This window comes from Falco rusticolus, chromosome 11 (genome assembly GCF_015220075.1).
Source record: "Falco rusticolus isolate bFalRus1 chromosome 11, bFalRus1.pri, whole genome shotgun sequence".
Classification (NCBI taxonomy): domain Eukaryota; kingdom Metazoa; phylum Chordata; class Aves; order Falconiformes; family Falconidae; genus Falco; species Falco rusticolus.
In genome coordinates, this window is record NC_051197.1 from 27,463,915 (window position 1) to 27,485,459 (window position 21,545).

The 21,545-nt window shown below is 49.2% G+C and overlaps 1 protein-coding gene across 5 annotated transcripts in view; it reads left to right on the plus strand.

Moving 5' to 3' along the window:
* Positions 1-21,545, plus strand: part of RXRG (retinoid X receptor gamma) — a 51,892-nt gene that overhangs the window by 22,552 nt on the left and 7,795 nt on the right. For 2 of the 5 annotated variants that reach the window (XR_005106700.1, XM_037403911.1), the window contains exons 3-5: positions 16,317-16,576; positions 19,757-19,901; positions 20,595-20,774. Coding sequence is in view for 4 of the 5 variants with exons in the window: in XM_037403911.1 (XP_037259808.1) it covers positions 16,317-16,576; positions 19,757-19,901; positions 20,595-20,774 (585 nt within the window). In the remaining variant the exon portion in view is untranslated. Of the gene's footprint in view, positions 1-992; positions 1,108-3,347; positions 3,448-4,516; positions 4,541-6,255; positions 6,564-16,316; positions 16,577-19,756; positions 19,902-20,594; positions 20,775-21,545 lie in introns of those variants that run through there. The other 3 variants (XM_037403914.1, XM_037403912.1, XM_037403913.1) reach the window with 3 other exon arrangements.

Consider the following 21,545-nt stretch of genomic DNA (forward strand, 5'->3'; position numbering starts at 1 on the left):
GCACTCTGACCAAACCATTGCTTCTCGATACATGCCCAAACCTCTATGTGATGTTAGCACAAATCTGTATTACACGCTTACTTATTCCCTTGCAAACCCAACCCGAAGCAATGGATGCTTTTGACAAAGAAATATTTTCCAGAGGGTCCAAATGGCTATTTTTTTGGACCCACCTTCCCAGGAATACTTTGCTGCATGCTTTTCCATGACGCTACCACTGCTGACCTTTCTGCTCTGGCAAGGGGGAGTCGCTGGGAAGCACATAGGCAGTGATTCTTCGCTGTTACAAAGGCCGGGATTGTTGGCAGCTTGACGCCCCAGAAAGTGTCTAATTGACTTGACTCTCTCTAGCTGGGCTCCAAATGGATTTTCTGCCTCAGGATATCTCGGCATTATAGTGGACCTGTTGTTTTTGCTCCTCGCATGATATTAAAAAGTGCATTGTTGGAGCAGAAAGCGTGAGTCAGAACGGATGTGTGGAGGGAGCTGCCTGTTGCCCTGTGAATGAGTGCCAGTGCAGAGGAGCGGAGCGAGACGGGGTCACCTGCCATCCGCGGTTAGAGGCTGAAAAGTTTCTTGGAGCATCCCAGAGAATGACCTTGGCTTGATGTATAGATGACACTTCACAGTCAGAGACAGATGGATGTAAACCTGCCCCTTGCATCTCTAATATGGAGCATTAGCGTTAAAATAGCTCCTCTTGTAATTTTGCAATGTTTGTCCACATCAATGTGTCTCCAGTGTGGGCTTGGTCCCAGGTGCCCTCTGGGCTGTACGGAGGCCTTGCTCAGGTATCTCTGTCATTGTGTCATCTGGCAGTAGTGCCTGGGAGCGTCTCACCTGCATCTGTGTCAAAATGTACTTGTGCCACCACTGGCGTCTGCCTGGGGAGGTAATTCCCTGGAGGAGTGGGCAGCTGGGCCCTGCAACCAGCAAAGCTGCTGGAGGCGCTTAGGCAGGCGTAAGAGGATTCGGTGACACCGCCGATTAGTGTCAAGGGCCTCATTATGGTGCTGGTAATTGAAGGTCTCCCAAGGTTTAAACAGACTGGGAATTATCTGCCCTCAGAGGCTGCTCTTGGCTGCATGGGACTGTGCTTTCTGCAAGGTAGGCAGAGCCCTCCCTGGAGCAGCCTGGTGCTGGGGATGGTGGCCCATGCCCTGCAGACCCTGGGGAGGGGACCCACAGCAGGTGGCAGCTATGGGGCTCAGGGAAAGATGGGGAAGGCCTGGGTAGAAGGAGAGGGTGGGCTGTGTTACTGCCGGTGTGTTTGTGGTGCTGTTTGAATATGCTGCTGCTGGTAATTGCATTAGCCCGGTGAGGCTCTGAGGCTAATTTCATTAGCTCGGTGTCTGTGGTTATTGCTTGACAAGAGACAACCGTGAGAAAGGACAGGGCTGGCTGGGGAAGGGCTGATGCAGTAGCTCCCTTCCTCTCTTTATCCAGGGAATCACAGGGGGCATTTTGCTTTTGGTAACTCTTGCCTGTCCCGGGCCAACGCCAGCCAGTGCAGCAGATAGATGAGGTTGGGCCAGTCCATCGGTTAGGCTGAAGAAACCCAATTTCAAGTCTCTGTTCTGCCACTGACTTCTTGTTTGGCCCTGAGCATGTCACCTGGTGTCCGTGTGTCCTCCCTCAGAGGCAGCAGGGAGGGGAATGGGCATTTTGGCTCCTGGGGCACTCGGCCTGGTAGCCCCTATTGCACGTCACTAGTGATGTGAAGGGAGCCCCCACTCTACTGCCAGCACTCTGTGGGCAGTGGGTTTTCTCTGGGACTCTGCAGCTCCAAAGCAGTGTGTCAGGAAGAAGATGCATGTGCAGCTGTAGGTTTATGAGGGCTGCAGCCTTTTTATTTGCGTATACTGTTGCCACATATGTTACTGTAGAATGCCCCTGCCTTTAAACAGAGATGGGATGGGGGACTGATGGGCTTCTCAATTATGTTTGGGGTTTTTCTGGTTCAATCCAATAGTGCAAGGAAAATGTATGATACTTAATCTCTAGCTTTCCTGGTTCTAGGTCAGGGTGTGATGTGATTATTCCACTTTAGGCCTTCATGAGTTTAGGGTCTGGCTCCAGAGACCAGCATCCCAAAAGGCTCGGTTGACGGAGTGGTGCTGAGAGGTCTTCCAGATGCTATTCCAATACACTGCTGAAATATCAGCTGCAGTACAATGGCTTTGGAAAGCTAATTGGGAGGTGAGCGAGTCAGGGATGTCAGCACCAGGTTAACATCTCAGCTGGCTTGAATCAGCACTGCTTTGACAAGAGTCCTGCTCTGACCGAAACTCCCCAAGGTGCAGCTGCTGGATGGCAGTGCGCAGCACTGAGTCCCATCAGGTTGTGGCGTGGAGATGGCTTTCCTTCCTAAAATAACAGTGCCAGTCATTAATAATGTCTTCTGCTTTTACATAACAAGGTGGGGGGAGACACAGACAGGAATAAAAAGCATTCAGTTTTTTGAAGTGGTGATGTGCTATTTCTAGTAGAAACCGAAGGGCTGCCTCTAAGGTCCTGCAATACTCCTCGAGAGACTGAGCTGGTTCCTGGAGTCCATCACAGACTGATCTGGGTGCAGGGCCTGGAGCCTCTCCATGCCACAAAACCCATGGTGGTCCCCTTAATGAATTGCCTGGTGCTTGCTTTGCCTGAGGAAAGGGCCTGGAAGGGTTTCCTTAGTCGCTCAGTGTGTACATGTGTTCTGCAGCACTAAGCGCTCACTAACCCAGATCTGCTAAAAATCAATAAAGTAATCCACTTACTGCTTGGGTCTGCCAACCTTTTTAAGGAGCTCAGAGCTGTTTTGTCTTCTTTCCTCTCCCCTTTCTTCTCAGCTGGAAGAAAGAGGGATGGAGAAGGGGGTGCTGGCAGTGCTGGACTAAAATCAGGCTCTTTGCTCTGGGCAGATCAATAAAAATAATTCCCCACTAAAACTTCATTAGCATGGAATTAAAGCGGCTGAGATCCCGTGTGGTTGGTAAGATTTAATGGTACTACTAAATCTCAGCACGGTTGGCGCTTAAAACACAAAGCTGCTTTGTTGCTCACACCTCCCTGTCCCAGTGCTGCTGGGGCTGAACTAGCCACACAGCCGGGGCTGCTCCCACCCTGCCCCATGGCTTCTCAGCGAGGGCACAGCCCCCTTGTCCAGCCTGAGGACAAGGGACAAGCCAGGCTGGGTTGGTAGCAAGGTGCAGCTGAAGCAGGTGGAAGCAAAACTGTTGTGCGAGAGTGAATTTGTCTTGAAACAGTGGCTCAGTTCTGAGTTCTGGTGGGCACCTGGGGACTGGGGTAGGTGACCCCGGTGTATCTCTGCAGGGTGATGGACAGATGATGGGAAAGGTCTCTGGATGTTTCCCATCATGCCAAAGCTTTCCCCTGACACCAGATCAGATAAACATCCCTCTGGTAGGCTGCGTGTGGGGCTGCACAGAGTCCCTCTCTTCTGTGGAAGTCTTGGATCCTATTGAAGATGTTGTGAAAATCACTTCTTTTGGAAGCAGTTTGTTGGAGTTCTTGATTGAAAAATGTTTCTTTCAGCCTTGTCACAGAGGAAGAAAACTTACCCTGCTGAGAAATCCAATTTTCTATGCAAAGATTCTAAGAAGCCACCTTGCAGTGCTCTGGGTCTCTGCCTGCAGGGCCCTGGAGCATGCCTGGCTCTTCCCTCCTGCCCCTAGCAAGGATCCCTAGTGTGGCTGTTAGAGGGTAGCACCAGAGGCAAAGCCAGCGTTATCCTGAAATAGCAAACTTTGCCTACACGTTAGAAATCCCTGTAGTTGCCTGTGACCTAATGCCTCTTGGGTTTGGTGCAGGGTGGAGACTGTTTTGAAGGGACTCATGGGTGTGTGAGAGCATGGCCTGGTGAGTGTGGGGCAGCACCCACTGAAACAGGAGCTGTGCCTGGATGGAGTTGTGAACACTTGGAGGACTGGCCCTTGTTGAGGATGTGAGCTGGGAACGTCCTTGTTGGAGTGGTGGCAGGGGAGGACACCAGCTCAGCTCAACAGGGAGAGGGACAGGACATAGCACCACATGGTCTATAGCTAGTCCATAGTATTATAACAGCTCTGTTATACTTTTGCATTTGTTATCAAACCCTCTGGTCTCCCTTCCTCAGAGGTCAAAACTTGTAGCCTGTGAGCAGGGCATGTAAGCATGCCACTCAGCTGCCTCTCCTCCTCTGAAACAGTTCTGCAGTGCCATTAATGTTTGTACAATAAAACAAATGAGATGTGAAAACTGGCCAGACAGAAAATACAAGAGCGATCTCTTCTGTTCGTATTCTCCCTGCAAGACTGCAGTTACTTGTTCTTTTGCCTCAGTAGAACCTACTCTGAATACTGATTTTTTTTTTTTTTAATTCTTTTTTTCGAACTGTGAGAAAAACCAGTGCATATATACCTGGACTACAGCTAATGGGCTATGCAGAATGCTGATACTGTTGCCTGCAGACCTCCTTGCTCCTGAGAGCAATCTGGTTATCCATTCAGTCTGCAGTGTGGAGATGCACTCCCAAATGTTAAGTTCGTATTCCCAGGTAAACTTCAAGTTCTGGAGTTGAATGTACCTGCTACCCATAAAAAGCTGTGGGTCTGTGTCATGGTGTCCTCGTGATATTGTGCATTACCAGGTCCCTGTGCATAGATGCAGAGCAGAAATGGGAGTAAGCCAAAATCATCTTTTAAAAATAATTTTAAAGTTTATTAACATGAGGGAGGGAAAAACACCCCTTCCCTTGCTTAAACTCTGTCTAGAGAGAAAAGCGTATGGCAATGTCTGAGAGCGAAGGAAGAAACAGAGCTAACAAGGGTAACCTTTCCTTCTCCTGCACACACAATACCTCGGGGCTGACAGCACCTCCGTCAGCATCCACCCGAGCTGTGGCTGGATGCTGTGAGCAGCTCTGTGCTGGCATATTGCATGCCTTCCCCTTGCAGCATGCTTAGTGCCAAAGGGCAGCATGGGCCCTTGGGTGACCTGGAGGGGGCCAAGAGCCAGCAGGCCCTTGAAGCATGCCAAACATCCTAATCTGCTGTTTTTCCCTCTTTTGTCTGGCTGCTGCATGCTCCCCATCTTGTGTGTGAAGGTGGTTTGTGGACTCCCTGGGAAGACAGAGCCCCTTACTCGCCCCATACCCCCTTTCTTTACCATGTGGTTGGCCAAAGGCAGGGCTGTAACCTACCTCCTTCTCCCACACACGCTTAAGGCAGTGCAGACCTTGGTCTCTGTGTGCCTTACAACCTCGGGCAAAATTCCTCCCTCCTCCATTCCTTCGAGGTGACTTCATCCGAGGTCACCCAGATCAGAAACCAGAAACGGTGGGCTGTGCTACTGCCTCTCCTCAAAACTGCAGTGGCTGGGTTGGGGGCTTGGCTGGGCAGGGTACTGGGGCTGCTCCCCCTTCAGAGTACCAGTCACTGGAGGAGGCAGTGCTGGAGGCTGCATGTGGCTTTGTCCCATCTGGCAACTGGCTGCTTGTTTCTGCTTATTTCTACCTGTTTCCTGCAGTAATTCAATTTATTGCCCACCCACCCTGACAACAAAGTTGTGGATGTATATAAGGGACTGTCTATGAAGCCTGCTGCATTCTGCTGCTGTGGCTGTGAATGCTTTACTGGCTGTACGTGGCATGGATTGAGCCCCCCTGGACTCTGTCCCATGTCCCCACCTTGTCCCATCCCATACAGCTTTAGCAACTGGCTAATGATGCTTTTTGGGGTGGTTTGGGTGCTTTTTTTGAGTCCTTTGGATGGGGTTGGGAGTTGAACTTGTAGCACCACTAGCCCCAGAAAGGTCCTGGTCCTCCTCAGTCCTGGCTGCTTTTCTTAGGCGTGACTGGGGGGCTGTGACTTGGTGCCAGGAGCGCAGCTGAGGCAAGGCTTGGTGCGGGATGGGAGCGTGGAGCTCCCTGCCCTGAACAGCCTGAGTCCCAAGGTGCTGGGACTGTTGCATATGTGCTCCTGCCCTGTCTATCAGCCAGCCCATCATCAGGGCACCAGCCCCTCTGGGTGGGTCCTTTGCATGTCTGGAAAACACCTCCACATGGCTGGGGCTAGTATAACTAATAAACTGCATTGAGTCTTCACTGGAGGAAAAGCAAAGCACCCCCCTCCTTCCCCACGATGCTCCTCCCCTAAACAACTTAACCTCCCCCCCTCCTCCCAATTTCTGATCTATACTGGAGCAGTCATGCATTGATCAGCGTCTTACCGGGCGATTATGCTACCCGGACGGTCCGCTGTGAATTTGCAGGGAGCCGAGACAGCTGAGCCCGGGAGCCAGCCCTGAGCGGCGGAGAACAAGAGCATGTCTCATCCCGGCGAGCAGCTGCTGCCGGCGTGAAGCAAGGATGAGGCCACTGGAGGAGGCAGCTGCCCCGGCACCCTCCGAGAGCCCCTGCTCCTGCAGAGCCATGTCCCGACCCCGGCGGCTTGTGCTGCACTCCAGGCAGCTTTGAAGTTAGAGGCGGCAGTTGTGTTTAGAAAGGCAAGAGATGAACTGAAGATTAAACATGTATGGGAATTATCCTCACTTCATTAAGTTTCCTGCGGGCTTTGGCAGTAAGTATTTTACTTGCGTTTGCAATCTGTGCCTTCTGGGTTAGGTGGAGGAACTGATTCCACGGTAGGAGTACGGGGGGTGGTGGTAAAGGGAAATTAAAAACATGTTTAACCTAGCTCGTATGGGGCTGTAACCTACGGTGCCTGTGTGCTTATGATTGAAGCTGTTCTGTGATTATCTGGGCTGTGAACTTCAGCACAGCCAAACCAAGCTGCCTGAAATTATGCAGGTGAGTCAAACCATGACTCTTTGCTCTGGAGTTTAGCATATGGCGTCTGAAGAGATGCATATATGTGTTTGCGTGTGATGCGCTGAATCTATTAATTTAAAGAATAGGGTCAAACCAAGTCAATATCTTTCCAATTGCATTTTTATTAAGTTGGAGGAAAAAATATACTTTTAAAACGTAAAACAGCCCCCAAGAAAAACTAAAGAGGGCTCTTCCCTCGGCCGGTGGCTGTCTTCTGCCCTTGTGACACAGATACCACCATAATCGTGTGAAGCTGTGTCAGATTAGCCAAATGAGGCTGCACAGTGAGGCAGTGGTCTGCGAAGGGCTGCGTCTGCGTGGCTGCGAGCTGCAATACCCCCTGCATGCCAGCCGTGAGCAAGCCGTGGCTGCAGAAACCAGAACTTGCTCTTGGGAAATGGGCTTTGCAATTACTGGGGCTTGCACGTCGTTTTTAGCTGAAGTTATTCCTCTTGTCCTAACGTGGGGGATGCAGAAAGGGAATGGGTTGAGGATCTGTAGGGTGGTCCCCAGCTGAGGCAGGGCGCGTGCAGGTTGGAGTGCTCGGCTGCCAGGGGCTGGGAGCACCCGCGTATTGGCTGCTGACAAAATATTGATGCTGCTCCAGGGAAGTTAAAGTGCATCGTTGTTTATGGATGTACAAAGTCTGTATCCCTGGAAAACTCCTCAAGTTGCTCCCAGCCCTTCAGGGTGGGTAAATGCCTCTAGGACTCGCTCTGGAGGCCCCCAGGCTGTATACATCAACCTGTTATTTTTCTGCTAGAGAAAAGGTTCGTGCAGGCGCTGGATTGCACATGGGATGTTTCTTCTATGTGTGTATTTTTGTCTCCTCCCTCTGGCACCAGATGCTCACCTCTGGTAATTCTCCAACTCCAGAAAAGTCATTGGTATTGCATCAAGTCATCCCCAAGTTTCACAAGCGTTTGACTTTCCAAAATACCTTTTTAGGCAGTTTCTGAAAAGAGACGACTCGTTGGAAGAATCTATTGCTCACTGGTGTTTTTAAGGAATAAGCAAAGGCAAGCCAAACTTTGTTCTGTTGCTGCAAGAAGAGTGAAACAATGGAAGTGTTATTTGTGTTTCATTTGAGTATTACAAATTTACAAGGAAGCAAAAGAAAAGTGACATTCAAACTGATCTTCATAGGAACCAGGCACAGCTCTCTGTAGAAACAGGGGTCCCAGCACTCTGCAGAGCTTTTGGGGGATTTCTAGGAGAGAAAATTGGTAGTAGAAGCAGAGTTATTTCTGCTCTGCCAATAAAGGTGAAGGGACGGTTCTCCAGCCCACCAACAGTTCTGTATATTGGGATTCCAACTTTCACTTAGAAGTATATTTAACTGGTGTTTTAACCTGCTTCTGATTTGCTTTAGAAAATCAGAGGTGTTCTCTGCAGGTGAACTGCTGGCACAGGTGCAAAAGCATTGGCTATATTTTGTTTGGGCTGCTTTAAAATAGCTGCTCTGGCCTGTCCTCTGCTCCCTGGACCCTACAGACCTGTGAGTTACCACTCACATCTACACTCCCCTCAAAGCTGGAGGGCTTCCATGCCCCTGAGGCAGCTTGGTGGGGCTGTGGGTGGTGTGGGGGCTGCCTTTCCTGGGGTTGTTGGGTCTGCAGAGGGATTTCTGGCTGGTTGAGAAGGCAACTGCTGCTCTGGCTAGACAGCTTTAGGGCCCATGGGCTGTGTGGGAGAACAGGCTTCAAGAGGGAAGAAGCAGGATAGGTCATGGTCACCATTGGTGGAGGGTGTGTGTGGCAGCTTCCCACAGCCATGGGGTCCTCACCACAAAGCCTATGCAGGCAATCTGCATCACCATCAGGCCTACAATATGTTCATGGTCTTTGCTACTCCTTCCTCCTCTAAAATAGCTATGTAACTGGTCCTGCTCCTGCCTGTGCTGGTACCATGAAGGGGGACGTCAGGACTGCGGAAAAGGGCAGTGTCCACACTAGGCTGTCAGCTTGTTGCATTCACTGTTCTTGCACTGCATTGCTGGAGGGCAGAGTTAAGGTGATGTGGCTGCTGCTGTTTGGCATATCAAGATCTTATTGTATTCAGATTTCCTTTAGCTCTGAAATTCCAGGCTTCATTTTGAGGAGAACAGCAAAAAAAAAGCGCAACTATATTTGCTTTCTTTTTTTGCATTCAAGCAACTGTTACATATGCTTTAACTTAATTTTATCTGCATTCAAGTTAGAAATAAGGTATGTGTTTTTGGTATAAGTGTCACTTTGATCTTAAATGTCAGAATGACACCATCGAATTTGTCTGAGAACGTACATATGCAAATTGATAATAAGCACATGATTTGTGATGAGGAAAGGACAGTCAGGCTCTGAAGTGTTGCAGATGAGAGAGTAGCAGGGAAGGTGTTCAGATGAGTCACTCGTAGACATCTAAATCAGGAGATGTGCACTAAGGCAGATGGATTTGCCTTCACAGCCTGGGTTGCAGGAGCAGGGAAAGAGCTTCAAAATGTGGTTTTATCTTCCAGAAGGATGCATTTCATCCAGAGCCCAGCTCCCAGGGCAAGGAAAGATGCTGTGTTGGCTGTCCTTTCTCTCTGAGCACTCTCTGGCACCGTTGGTTGGGGACAAGAGCTAACTTGGCTCCTCCACAAAGTCTCTTTTATTAGTACTCATGTAACTTGGCCGGTGGCCACACCACCTCCGGCTGCAAGCTTGTCAGCTCTCCCAAGCAAAGCGGGGTTAGGCTGGGTCGTTTGGGGGATAGGAAGAGGAAAACCCAGGTTGTGCCTGGCTGGCTGGCACCTTTTTCACCTGTGATGGTCCCGGGTTTTGTGACCTACAGAATGCTTGTTCCCTGGGTCCCATGTCTTGCCGTGTCTGTACCTGTACATGCATATCGGAAGATGGAAGAGAGCTCTTTGACCTAGCCAAGGTGTGGGAAAATCCAGTGACTAGGCAGCTCTTGCAGCTAGGGAAATGCAGAATTTTTTCAAAAATTATGTATTTTTTAAAGCAGGAGACAGTTGCCTTCAATTACGTGGGGCAGCCATGGACCCTGCAGCCAGTGGGATCCATTCTGATGGGGGCCTGTAGCCTCTCCAGGAGTTCAAAGACCACTGTAGGAATTTGTGCACGTTTCTTCCTGGTGGATGCTGGAGATCTCGCTGTCCAGGTGGGAAATCTGCTCAGATAATCATGAAAAACCCTTCAGGCCTCAAATTCAACAGATTTATTCCTTTAGAGATGAGAAAGTTGATTCAACTCTTGTGTGTTACTGTAGTCACCAGAGGGATGTGATACCTTGTTAGGGTGAGTTAATTTAGCTTGCAGTCCTTATTTTAATTACCTGGCAAGCAGTTGCTAAAGGAGTTTTTGGTTGGTAAGATCACCACATCCACAGTTACCCTGTAATGCATGGTTCTTGTCAAAGTCATGGCAAAGCCCGCGTAGCTTCTGTGGACTCTGCTCCTTCCTTCCCTCCTCCTTAAGCCTGGCTTTCTGAAGAGGAGAGTATGTTGTTATACTGCAGGTGTGTCTTGTCCAAAGGTCCTTGTACATATTAAGCTATTGACCCACTGTCCATTTTCAGTTGAATTGGACCAGGATCTCAAAAGTAGCATCTGATGTTGAGCCTGCACCAGGGCAGGTGAAAGTCTCTTGTGCTTCCAGCACGCAGCCTCTTGTGGGCCGGGTTTTGGGTGGCCCCTGTTTGCAAGGGTGGCACAGGAGCATTACCTGGGAAGAAGCGACTCTTTCCACCACCCGGAGAGCTGAGGGGGAAGGTTTTCCTGCCCTGTTGCGGAAGCCCCTGCTCACATATGTGTCAGCACGGCTCCAAAATTTTTTGCTCTTGCGTGATGTTAGCTGTCAGGGGAAGGCTGCATTATTTATTGACTCGGAGTTGAGCAGGAAGGTGGAAACACAAAGGTTACTGGTCCTTAAAAGCAAGGCAAAACCAGTAACCTTTCTGTAGGATATTAGCCTGGCAATCTGTACTGCCTGTGGAAATCTGCTTGGACAGTTAAAAATATCACCAGAAAGGGAATAGTTTTTCATTTTAGCTCCCATGCATTAAATAAAAACTAATTCTGCAGTCATCGCAGCAAAACTATTTGTTTCTAGTTAACATGGGCTCCCTGCTACATAATCGCATCCAGTTTCAGGAGTGTTTCTCACAGGTATTTCCCCTTGAAGGTCATTCCCAAGGACGAGCTGCCTGCCAAGCTGTACCTCCCACGCACACCCGTGCTCCTCTGCTGGAATCAGCCCTTCTCTGCATGTCTCTTCCCACTTCTCGGTGCTCTCTGATCTGCAGAGGGTGAAGTATCTGCAAAGTTTTGCTAGTCGTGTATCAGGCAGGGCAACTTGCACCTTTAATTGTTCATGCCAATTAAATGAAACTTTTCTGTGTATATCTGAGGCCTCAGAAGCACAAGTGTGTTTGTCGTTATTTGAAGAGTTCCAGCTTTTGATTCTCTCTGACACTAAAAACAAAACTGTGAAGGTTGTCATCATCTCAAGGCTTGCCAGGCATCTGCAGGTCTCTGGAAGTGGGATTGCTTTAGGCCTTAGTTGCAGAAAGACCCTGGTGTTTAACACTGGTACCTTCCCTTGCAAGGCTTTGCTAGGTGTTAGGGCTGAAGGGGCATTAACCAAAACGACCTTGCAACCCATGTGGGTTAAATAGTGTATGTAGGGACTGGATGTTACTGGTCTCTGTGCATTCTCGTTCCACTTCCCACTCAAATGTAATTGGTGAGACTGGTGTTTCTGGGACTGCTGTTATTTGGGTGAGAACCAAGACAGCTTCGTTGGCTGCAGCCTGGATGCTTCTCCTCCTACTGCCTTTGCCAAGTCATTTGGGGTCACTTGCCCGCTCTTGCGGGTGGTCTTTGCATCTGCGTCTGCCCCAGCTTTACATGTGAAGTGGTCACAGCGCAGGGGTGTCCAAGCTGGTTTTATTGAGCTAGTATTGGTCCTGGACCAGCTTAGCTGCATTAGCCCAGGCTGTTTAGCATTGCTGTGGTGGACCTGGGTTTTTGTGCTTTGCAGGCACATTGTTGGACAATTACACATCTGCTGTGATGTGGGCAGTGTTCTTCTGTTCCTGATTTGAGGCTATTCATGCAAGTTTCCCATCCCTGGACTAGGATTTTGCTAGGGTAGAGATGAAACACCGGTGAAAGTGAAATATCAAAGCTTTGCGTCCTTGCTCAGCTTCAGTGGCTGATGGGTAAACATAACGCTGTTGCTTATGTCCTCAAGGGCACTGTTGTCAAAATGCAGAGAACGGAGTGCTTTTTAGGGTGGTCTTCACTATTTTTTCTCATGTCAGCAGAGTTGTCTAGTCTGACCTTAGATATGATCCTTATTCTGAATGCTAAAGCAACAGGACCGACGTTGCTTCTGTGTGCACGCTTCCAACCCATGGCTGCTCTCTGCAGTAAGTGATGTGATACATTTGTAGAGGCAGTTTGAAACAGCAAAGCACCCAGAAGCAAGTTTCTTCTTTTTAAACTTTGCTTCCTTCAAAAAGAAATCTGGAGTATATGCATTTCAGTACAAGAGAGCTTGTGGAAGGTTGATTGAGGCACAGGGTTCTCTGGACACTGCATGTTTGCAGTGGAGACATCAGAGAATCCATGCGAGGCAGTTCCCTCCTGTCCTCTCTTCCTCTTCTCTTCCAGGAGAGAAATATAAACGGTATCAGGCTTCCCTGAACCTCTCATTGGGAAACTACCTGTCCAAGCATTCCTGTAGAGGAGGGAGACAGGAGAGAGACCTAAACAGCCCCATTTGTGGATCAGAAGTAAGCTCATCTTGAATCTGGAGCAGGTGGTTAAAAGCATTAGTGAGCCCTGATGCTGGATGCGGGGGCTCAGCCAGTTTTTTCCAGCAGATGTGGAGGCCCTGGCCGGTCTAGGAGCCACACTTGGTGCTCAAAGGCAGGGGCTGTGCAAGCCGTAGAGCCCTCGCCTGCCGACACAGTGCTGCCCTCCGCTCCGCAGGGCCCCGCGCAGCTGGCTGAAACCCCGGCACTGCTTGTCACCTTGCATTACCTGACGGACAGACTCCGGGCTCACTTTGGCCTGTGTAAATGTCACCTGTGCCAAATGCCGCTAGAGAGGCTGTGGCTGGCATGCAGGACTGAGTCCTGTCTGCCCAGTCGTCCACCGCTCGGTCCCAGAGCTGCTTCCCTGCTGCGGAGCAGTTCCTCGCTGGTCCCGCTCAACTGGCGTGTTGACATTTCTGTTTGTCCCCCAAATGAGAGGGGGAAATACCTTGAGGAAAACCAAGCCATCCCTGCAAGCCCACGACCTTACTGGTTTCTTGCTGTTGGGAGGTGAGGGACACAGACCATCAGTATTTTCCTGCAGATCATTTAGTTTAATAATTTGATTAATTCAATATATTGAATTTGAATTAAATAATTCAAATTGAAAAATCATGAATCAGACTTGCAGTCTGCTGTTTTCATTGCTCAAGCCACCCTGGCTCCTTTGGACTGAAACAACTTTGAGGGTACTTAGCTTAGCAATAAGTAACCCCAGTGTTGAGGATGCTTTGGCATGGCTTTTACTGCACGCCTTTTGCCAGTCATGCAAATTGTTCCTCGTACAAGCTGAAAACCTGGTAGCAGTCACATATTATATCCCTCTCAGAGCAGTCCAGCCTGAAAATGAGAAGCTCAGTATGGAGGGGCTGGAAGTCAGAGTTCGGACAGCCTTGCAGGAGTGCTTTGCTTTGACTGGGTTTTTTGGGGGAGTTTTTTGCTTGGTCTGTTTGTTTCTCCTTTTCTAAATGGGGTTTGTATTACAGTTTATAACAGATGGATGAAATCATTCATTGGTAAATGGAAAGTTAACACTGATGGGTTTGTCACAGCCTTGGCAGGACAGTGTGGCCAGACACTGTGGAAACAAACCTGTTAACTCTGACTTGTGTCATCAGGCTCTGGCAGTAGGTATTTTCATTTATCCATCCATCCCTACCAGCAAACACTCCTTCATGCATTCGTGCTTCCTCTTTGGTGTCTCGTTGCTGGGGTAAGAGAGGTAGGTACAAGCCCTCCAGGCTTCCTGGCTTCAACCTTTGATCCTATCCTGGGGGCCAGGAGATTCCCCTGGCCTTAGCCCTTGAACAGTCGCCTCTTGGCATGGACACGAGCACACTGTGGGGCTTGTCCTGGCATGCAGTCCCCTCTGAAAGCCTTGCTTGCAGTGGGTTCTTATGAAACTTGGTGCTTTTCTAATGGAGAAACTTCAATATGACAGCATTTCTGTAAGGTCTGGTGTAAATGCAAACAGTTAAATAACTCTCTGAGGAGTCTTTTCTTACTAGTTTAAATCTTCTGCATGATACTTTCAAAACGTGCCCTTTTCTGTGTTAATGGAAGAGGATGAAGAATCGTTCTTTTCCTTAGCTGTCCTGGTGTGATAGATTTCTGCCCAGTCTCTTCTTCAGTGGCTTATTTTCTGAGCTGAAGAATCCTCAAAGGCAATGATGTTTCTCTAATTGTTTAAAGAGGCATAAACCAAATTTCTTTATAAGTCTGCGCTAGAGATGCTGGGGAGGGCTGCATGCTGTGGTACCAGACTACTTGCAGGTGATGAAAAATGCATTTGCTTGTCTCTGAAGCCAATAATGGTACAAGTCAGGATGGTCCTTTTAAGTCCCAGGAAACAACGGAGGTGCCTCTGTGAGATGAGCACTTAGGTCAGACGAGGGCCAGGCAAACAGCATATCTTCTGCCCCCTGCTAAAGGCTGTCCTGGCGGCTCTCTCTGGGGTGAAAGGCTTTTGCGCTTGGAAGCCATTACAAGGTAGGGATTTTGCTGTCTACTAACAGAAAATGGGCTGTGTGTCTGTGATGGTGGCAGGGGGACGTAGGGTGACTGTCTCTAGCAGCAGGCAGAAGCCCTGGCTCTGCCTTCAGACCGCCTTGCTGCCTCCAAGGCTTCTGCTGTTGTCATTGAGCTGGCTGCCTCTTGCTGCACATCGCTTCCCACTGGGAGAATTGATCCAAAAAGCCAAAGCAAGAATTGACAAAGACCTTTTCTCCCCCTCCCTCTGCAGAATTAAGTCTGAAGTGGGTTGATAACGGCGGATCGAGTCCTCCTTGACTCTGACAAATGTCTTTAATGTTATTCAGCAAGCTGACCTTTTCCTGTCTTTATTGTGCATCTTCCCTTTGAATCAGATTTGATTGTTACTTCAGGTAAAATAACAAACACTGTCAGGTAAATAACTTTGCAATAATGTTAAAAGGAAGAAAGAAAGAAACAAACAAAACACCAAAGTGCTGCAATGGGAACAAGCATCCTCTGTGCCAGCCATGGAAAACCAACCATGTGACCTTCCCACAGAACATCTTTCCTTTGCTACTCCAGGGAATGTTCTCCTGTGTTGAAAAACCAGCAGAGAAACGATGGTTCATTGAAATGTTAATGACAGTTAATGCTAACTGGGGTTGGTAAACTCTAGGGGAGGGAGGAAAGGTCATATAAATCCTTAAAATACAGCTAGATACATGACCCATTGGGACTAGTGGGCATTTGATGCCCAGATACCCTCTGAATAATTGAGATTGGTCTTATAGGAGACAGCGTTTAGGCCTTGGGTGAGGTGTTCAGCCTCAGAAACTGCCCTGAAGTGGCCGTGTTTGAGGTTATATGGCTTTTCTCTGCCACCTCTTCCCCGGTGGTGTTCTGCAGCAGATTGGATCTTGTGGGGCTGCTGTAAGGCTCAGTTTGGCAATGTACACTGGAGCTATTCGCCGTGGGGGGAGGAAGCCCTCTTTCCTTGTGGCTGTGAGGCTGTGCCCAGGCATGTCTGTGTGGCCACAATCTCTGTTCTGTCTCGTACTAAGTGAGGAAAAGTGATGGACGAAATATTTTGTGGGTGCCTTGTCCCATAATCTGTGTTGCTAGCATGTCATGGGCAGTTTCTGTCCTGCATTGCTCCAGCCCTTCCTGAAGATGCTGGCATCAAGTTCTGAGAGCTGGAGGAGCATGTGAAATAGCACGGTGGAGAGATAAGTGGGTGGGAAGGGAAAGAGCTGAGCCAGGGGAAGAGGAGCCTGCTGAGCCATCACAGGGAGCAAATGTGCTTCATGAGATACGGGCAGCATTTAGGGTTTCCAGCCTGGTCGGTGGGGATTTCATGGTTTCAGATGCGAGCTGTCTCTAGAGCCGGCTTGGACAAAAGAAATGGGGCCTCAGGGAATAGTTTAGAGAAAACCAGCAGCAGGCAGGTAGGGGTGCCTTCTTCCAAGTCAGCTGAGGCACTGCAGCAGTGAAAGAAGACTTGACTATGAACTGTTATCTTCATAATATGTTTTGTTGCTGTATGTAACTATTTCCCATAGTGTAATCAACATTTTGCTCGTTCCCTTTTTAACATAAGGCATGTTTGCTGGTTGGCGTTGAGCCTTGGCCAGCATCTAAGCTGACACGACCAAGGCTGGGCAGCTGACTGCTGTACAGCTGGCCTCGCTCATAGTGTATTTAATCGTTCTGTTTCTCCCTGTAGATTCCCCTGTCCACGCCAGCTCCACATCTGTGAGCCTGTCGTCAAGCCTTTCCACAGGAAATTCAGTGGACGGACACCACAACTACCTCGAGGCCCCTGCAAACGCCTCCCGGGCACTGCCGTCCCCCATGAACGCCATTGGGTCTCCGGTGAACGCGCTGGGCTCGCCGTACAGAGTCATCGCGTCCTCCATCGGCTCGCACCCTGTCTCTCTGTCCTCAGCCCCAGGCATGAATTTTGTGACACACGCCAGTCCGCAGGTAGGGAGACGTGCACACTTGTTTCGCTACACTCTGTGGTGTTCAGACTGGGCAAAGCCCCAAAATTTGAGGCAGTGGGTTGCATGGTGGGGAGTCTGGTGTGTTTTGGCCACTTAAGGAGATCAGCTGTAAAGAACAATTTCCAGCCTGTGAGTCTCTCCACATAAATGTCCCTGGCTGTATGTATTTCAAAATACCCTGCACGATAAGGGGAGAGAGCTAATTTCCAGGTCTGTCTTCACCACGGGTACAGTCCAGTTCCCCTCCACTGCATCTATTGTAGTGTGTGTAATTACTGTACATGGAAATAATCAGGATAGCCAAGGGGTGAAGCATGTGAAGCATTCCCCTTCTTCCTGCAAAAGGATATCTGCTTTGTTTCATTATTTGGAAAGGAGACAGACTTTCTAGAGAGAGAGACAGATGTTAATGCTAAATGCTAGCCATGTACTGTGTTGCATATAGACTTTGCCTGAAGACAAATTAAGCACTACTTTCCTTACTGCCTGAGCTCACTCAGGTGCTGAGGTTTCCCCTCCAGACAGGGGTGAGACCCAGGTGTTAGGATTGATGCCTCCCCAGAGCCATGGATGAGCTGGGAGCCTCCCAAGGTGGCTCTGTGGAGCAGGGGTGGGGACACGCTGCCCTAAAAACCTGGCACCCCCTCCAGCATGGCTGGGACCAAGGTGGCAGCGTGGAATTTTGATAGTATGCTGAAATGTTCTGGGAATCCAGATCTAAGCAGGAATTCTACCTTTTATTAACAAGGCTTCGCATTTTATTTGTGGGACCCGAAGGTAAGGAAGGCTGAAGAGCCTCATGGCTTTCACTGAGGACCCAGCGAGGGGATGGTCCCTGAGCCCTCTCTGCCCCATACCCTGCTGCCACTCCACCATCTGTCTGAAGCTCTTCCTAGCGCCTGCCCACTAAGGCTGGGAGAGGATGGTATGGGGAGGCCCCTGAAGAGCTCTGAGAGAGAAGAAGGGTGACTTGACAGGTTTGCCTTACCTTTCACCAGCACCCTCAACTCCAGCGTGGGTCTTGGCTGTCTGCAGTGGGCATCCTTCCTCCCCTCGTACCACCCAACTGTTCCCCATCAACCTCACGATATTTGTACCCATGGCATCCAGGGCAGGTACTTTGTGGTGGTGGAGCTGGTGGCAGCATTTGCTGGATGGAAGCCTCCCCTTTGGGGTTCGGGATGCTCTGGGAAGTGGTTTTCCCAATTTGGGCACTGCGCCAAGTTCCCAGCTCTGAGGAGTGGGTTTCATTTCTGTTGCCTTTAATGCAAGGAGACAGCTGGGCCTTGGGGATTTGGCAGGAAGGCAGTTAATGGGTTTGGGTTCAAGCAGTTGTCCCAGATATCGTACATGATTGCACTTAACCTGCAGGAGTCAAGCTCTGAGGACACTGATGGCTAAAACTGCCCCATTTCCCTCCCCCTCCACTCCATGAACCCTCTCTCCCTATTACTGTCTCAAAGTGCAGCCGGAGAGAAAGAAAAGATGGTACCTGAGTTTTAAACCATAAAAAGTTCCTTCTGGCTCAGCATCTTGCCAAGAAGAAGTTTTCAGGGTAAAAAAGGTAGCCACCTTGTTTTAAAAAAAGGGCTCTTGTGGGAGGAAGGGGTTGGTTTCTCCTTTCCTTGGGCCAAGTTCAGATTTTGAAGCATTAGGAATTAGGATTTACAGCTGCCACTGCCTGGTCTGGGTCTCTGCTGGGGAGAGCAAATCTCTGTTCTTCTGGGCAGTTTTTGCCTATGCACTTTTATTTTCTAGTAGGGCAAAATCCCTGTCTCCTAGAGTGGTAATTTTTGCTGGAAAATTTGTATTTTCAATGTCACAAGACCTTTGAAGCTTTGAAAATGAAGGGACAGTGGGGAGGGAAGATGAAAACAGGCTGCCCCTTTTTCTTTTTCTAATGACAGGTCCAGAAATCCCAATGGGATGAACCCTACTTGTTCTCTGCTGAAATCCCTTGTGGAAATTATTATACTTTTTCATGGGAAATGAACCATTTCTTGGAGCAAATGGAGAACTTGCAACAGCATGCATGAAATCTAGTGGTTTAAATGTTATGGAGACTCTAACAAAGGCTGTAGCTGGATTTTCATCGAAAAATCTTGTTTTCTGTCCCTTCTTCTGCCCTCTTGCTGCGAAGAACTTTAGCCAAAAAATTGGGGTGACTTAAAAGCAAGGTTAATGATAAAGAAACCATACCCATCCCTCAAAGCATGGCAATGGGAAAGGTGACGTGATAGTGGTTTTACAGAGGCATTGCTCTGCCCAGACTGCTTTTGACAAAACGTGCTCCATGGCCCTTAATCCTCACTGCCCTGCCGACAACAGCTCGAAAGCAAATAGCAATAAAACAAAGCCCTGGGCAACATCAGGCTTTGGTCTCTAATCGATGTCGGTTTGTAACCTTTAACGTGCCGCAGCCATGAGCAGCTCCCAGGGATCTCAGCTGGGGACTCTGGGCCATTTGCCTGTGTCTCGCTGCATCTGATTTTTAGATGCTCAGCCTGCTCCCTGTTTTGTTTAATCTGGCAACCCCACATCTGCTCCATTCTCCAGCCTGTGACAGTGTTTGGGAGCTGAAGTCCCGGGGAGTGACCATGTTTTCAAGTGTTTATGCAGATTTGCATATCACGAGGCAGGGAAGCTAATGCACTTAAAGCTTTTTTTTCTTATTTATTACTTTTTTAAAAAACGTCATTACAGCTTCCCTAGCCATGCAGCAATGCAGGTTTAATTGCAACAAATCACCTGGCTGCAAAGGTCTTTCTTACTAAGCTGTTAGTGGCTGAGGCAGCAAGCAGCCAGTGATCGGCATGGTCTAATGAAGCGGGCAGGATCCCACCAGCCTTGTCGCTTGGAGGCTGTAACTGAGCAGCTGAGGGTTGCTGCCTGCCCTTTTCCAGTTCTGCTTAGTCCTGGCTTTGGTTAAAGCATCAGGACAGGGTGAGAGGCAATATCTGCTACCAAGCATCTGCTTAAACCGCTCCAGCTGGATTCACCAGAGGATGTCTGTCTGCCCATGGCAGCCCCGTGGAGTTGCTGGAGATAAGCTTGTGGGACGAGCCCAGCAGGAGCAGCAAGGGAGAGGTCAGCTCAGTTTGGGGATGGTTTCATTGAGGTATGAATCTCAACCCTTTAACCTGTCTTGTGGCTTCTGCAGCTCAATGTCCTGAACAATGTCAGCAGCTCAGAGGATGTCAAGCCCTTGCCAGGTCTCCCAGGGATTGGGAACATGAATTATCCATCTACAAGCCCAGGATCCTTAGCCAAACACATCTGTGCCATCTGTGGGGACAGGTCCTCAGGTAGGAAGTTTTCTTTCTTGGGGAAGGCTTTGTGCAATGAAAGCTCCCCTGATGCTGTGAGGCAAGGCTCGTGCAGGAGTGAACGCTGGAGGCTTGCTGGAGCCATGCGGGCGTCGCAGGGTTTGTAGCTGGGTCTGGCTTACCCAAGGGCAGGCTGTATGTTTTGCAGGTGAGTTGCACTGTGTCCAAAAGACAGCAAACCTAAAAGCTGTGCTCTTCTCCCTCACGTGTGTAATCTCATTTTAGGTTTTGTCCCTGTTTATCAAAGGTAAATAGACCAAAATCACTGTGTTCTCATTTACCTGTGCTCTGTGTTAGCTGGGCTTTGGCTGTGCCTGTGTTTTCTCTCCTACCCCAAAGACTGCAGCCTGGCTGGTGCCTTGCATACCCCCTTCATATCAGTGTACCCCATTTGCTATGTATGGCTTTTCTACACTTGAACTGCAGCTAAGATGTGGCTTCACATCCTTCCCCTGGGATGTGGTCCCTCCTTATCACAGGAAAGCAGTGGTCCTATGGTTTGACTGCTGCTGGTCGCTGTTCAAGCAAAGAGCCGCTAAAGCCAAGTCAGGCTGGCTAAGATGATACCCTGCAGCCAGTTTTTTCACCTTTGGGGTTGGTTCAAGCTCCTTCATGCTGGAGGGGAGGGCAGATACCTGCCTGCCCATTGATGGCCTCCCCTGGCCTCCCCAGGGAAGCACTATGGGGTGTACAGCTGTGAGGGCTGCAAAGGCTTCTTCAAGAGGACAATCCGGAAGGACCTGATCTACACCTGCCGTGACAACAAGGACTGCCTCATAGACAAGCGCCAACGCAACCGCTGCCAGTACTGCCGCTATCAGAAGTGCCTCGCCATGGGGATGAAGAGGGAAGGTACGTGTGGGCTGGTGGACAGAATGGGCTTAGAAATTTTCCTTGCATTCATTAGGGTAATTCTGGCTCTTGGTGGCCCTCCAAGGCTGGAACATTCCAAAACCCCACACTGACAGATTCAGAGTGTTTTTGACCTCATTTCGGAAAGGAAATAAGAATCATAGAAACGTTTAGGTTGGGAAAGACCTTTAAGATCATCTAGTCCAACTGTTAACTGAGCACTGCCAAGTCCACCACTAAGCCATGTCCCAAACCACCACGTCTGTGTGTCTTTTAAACACCCCCAGGGATGGTGACTCAACCGCTTCCCTGGGCAGCCTGTCCCAGTGCTTGACCACCCTTTTGGTGAAGAAATTTTTCCTAATAAGAAAGAGGGACTAAAAAGAAAAGAGGGTGATGGGGAAGCTACTACACTATGTTTTTCCTCCCATCCCACCTAAACGCTCATACTGGTGACTATGGAATCTATTAACTGATTTTTGACACAAGCTTGCCCTTAGTTAGCGACCCTTAATGGCCTGGACCCCTTGGACCCCTGTAAACCTCTGCTGTGGACAGCACCTGGCAGTAACGAGTCCTGCAGCCTGCTTGTCTCCTGTGTGAAGAGCAACCTCCTCTTTCATTTTTAGTTTGCTTCAATTGTCACTACCTAATTCTCACACTGGAAGATTAGGGCGAATGATTTATTGCTATCTCCTATTTTATAGTTCTCTGGCATTTCCACTGTTAACCTTGCTATTTGAGATGAGCGCTGGTACAGCTTGCATTCTG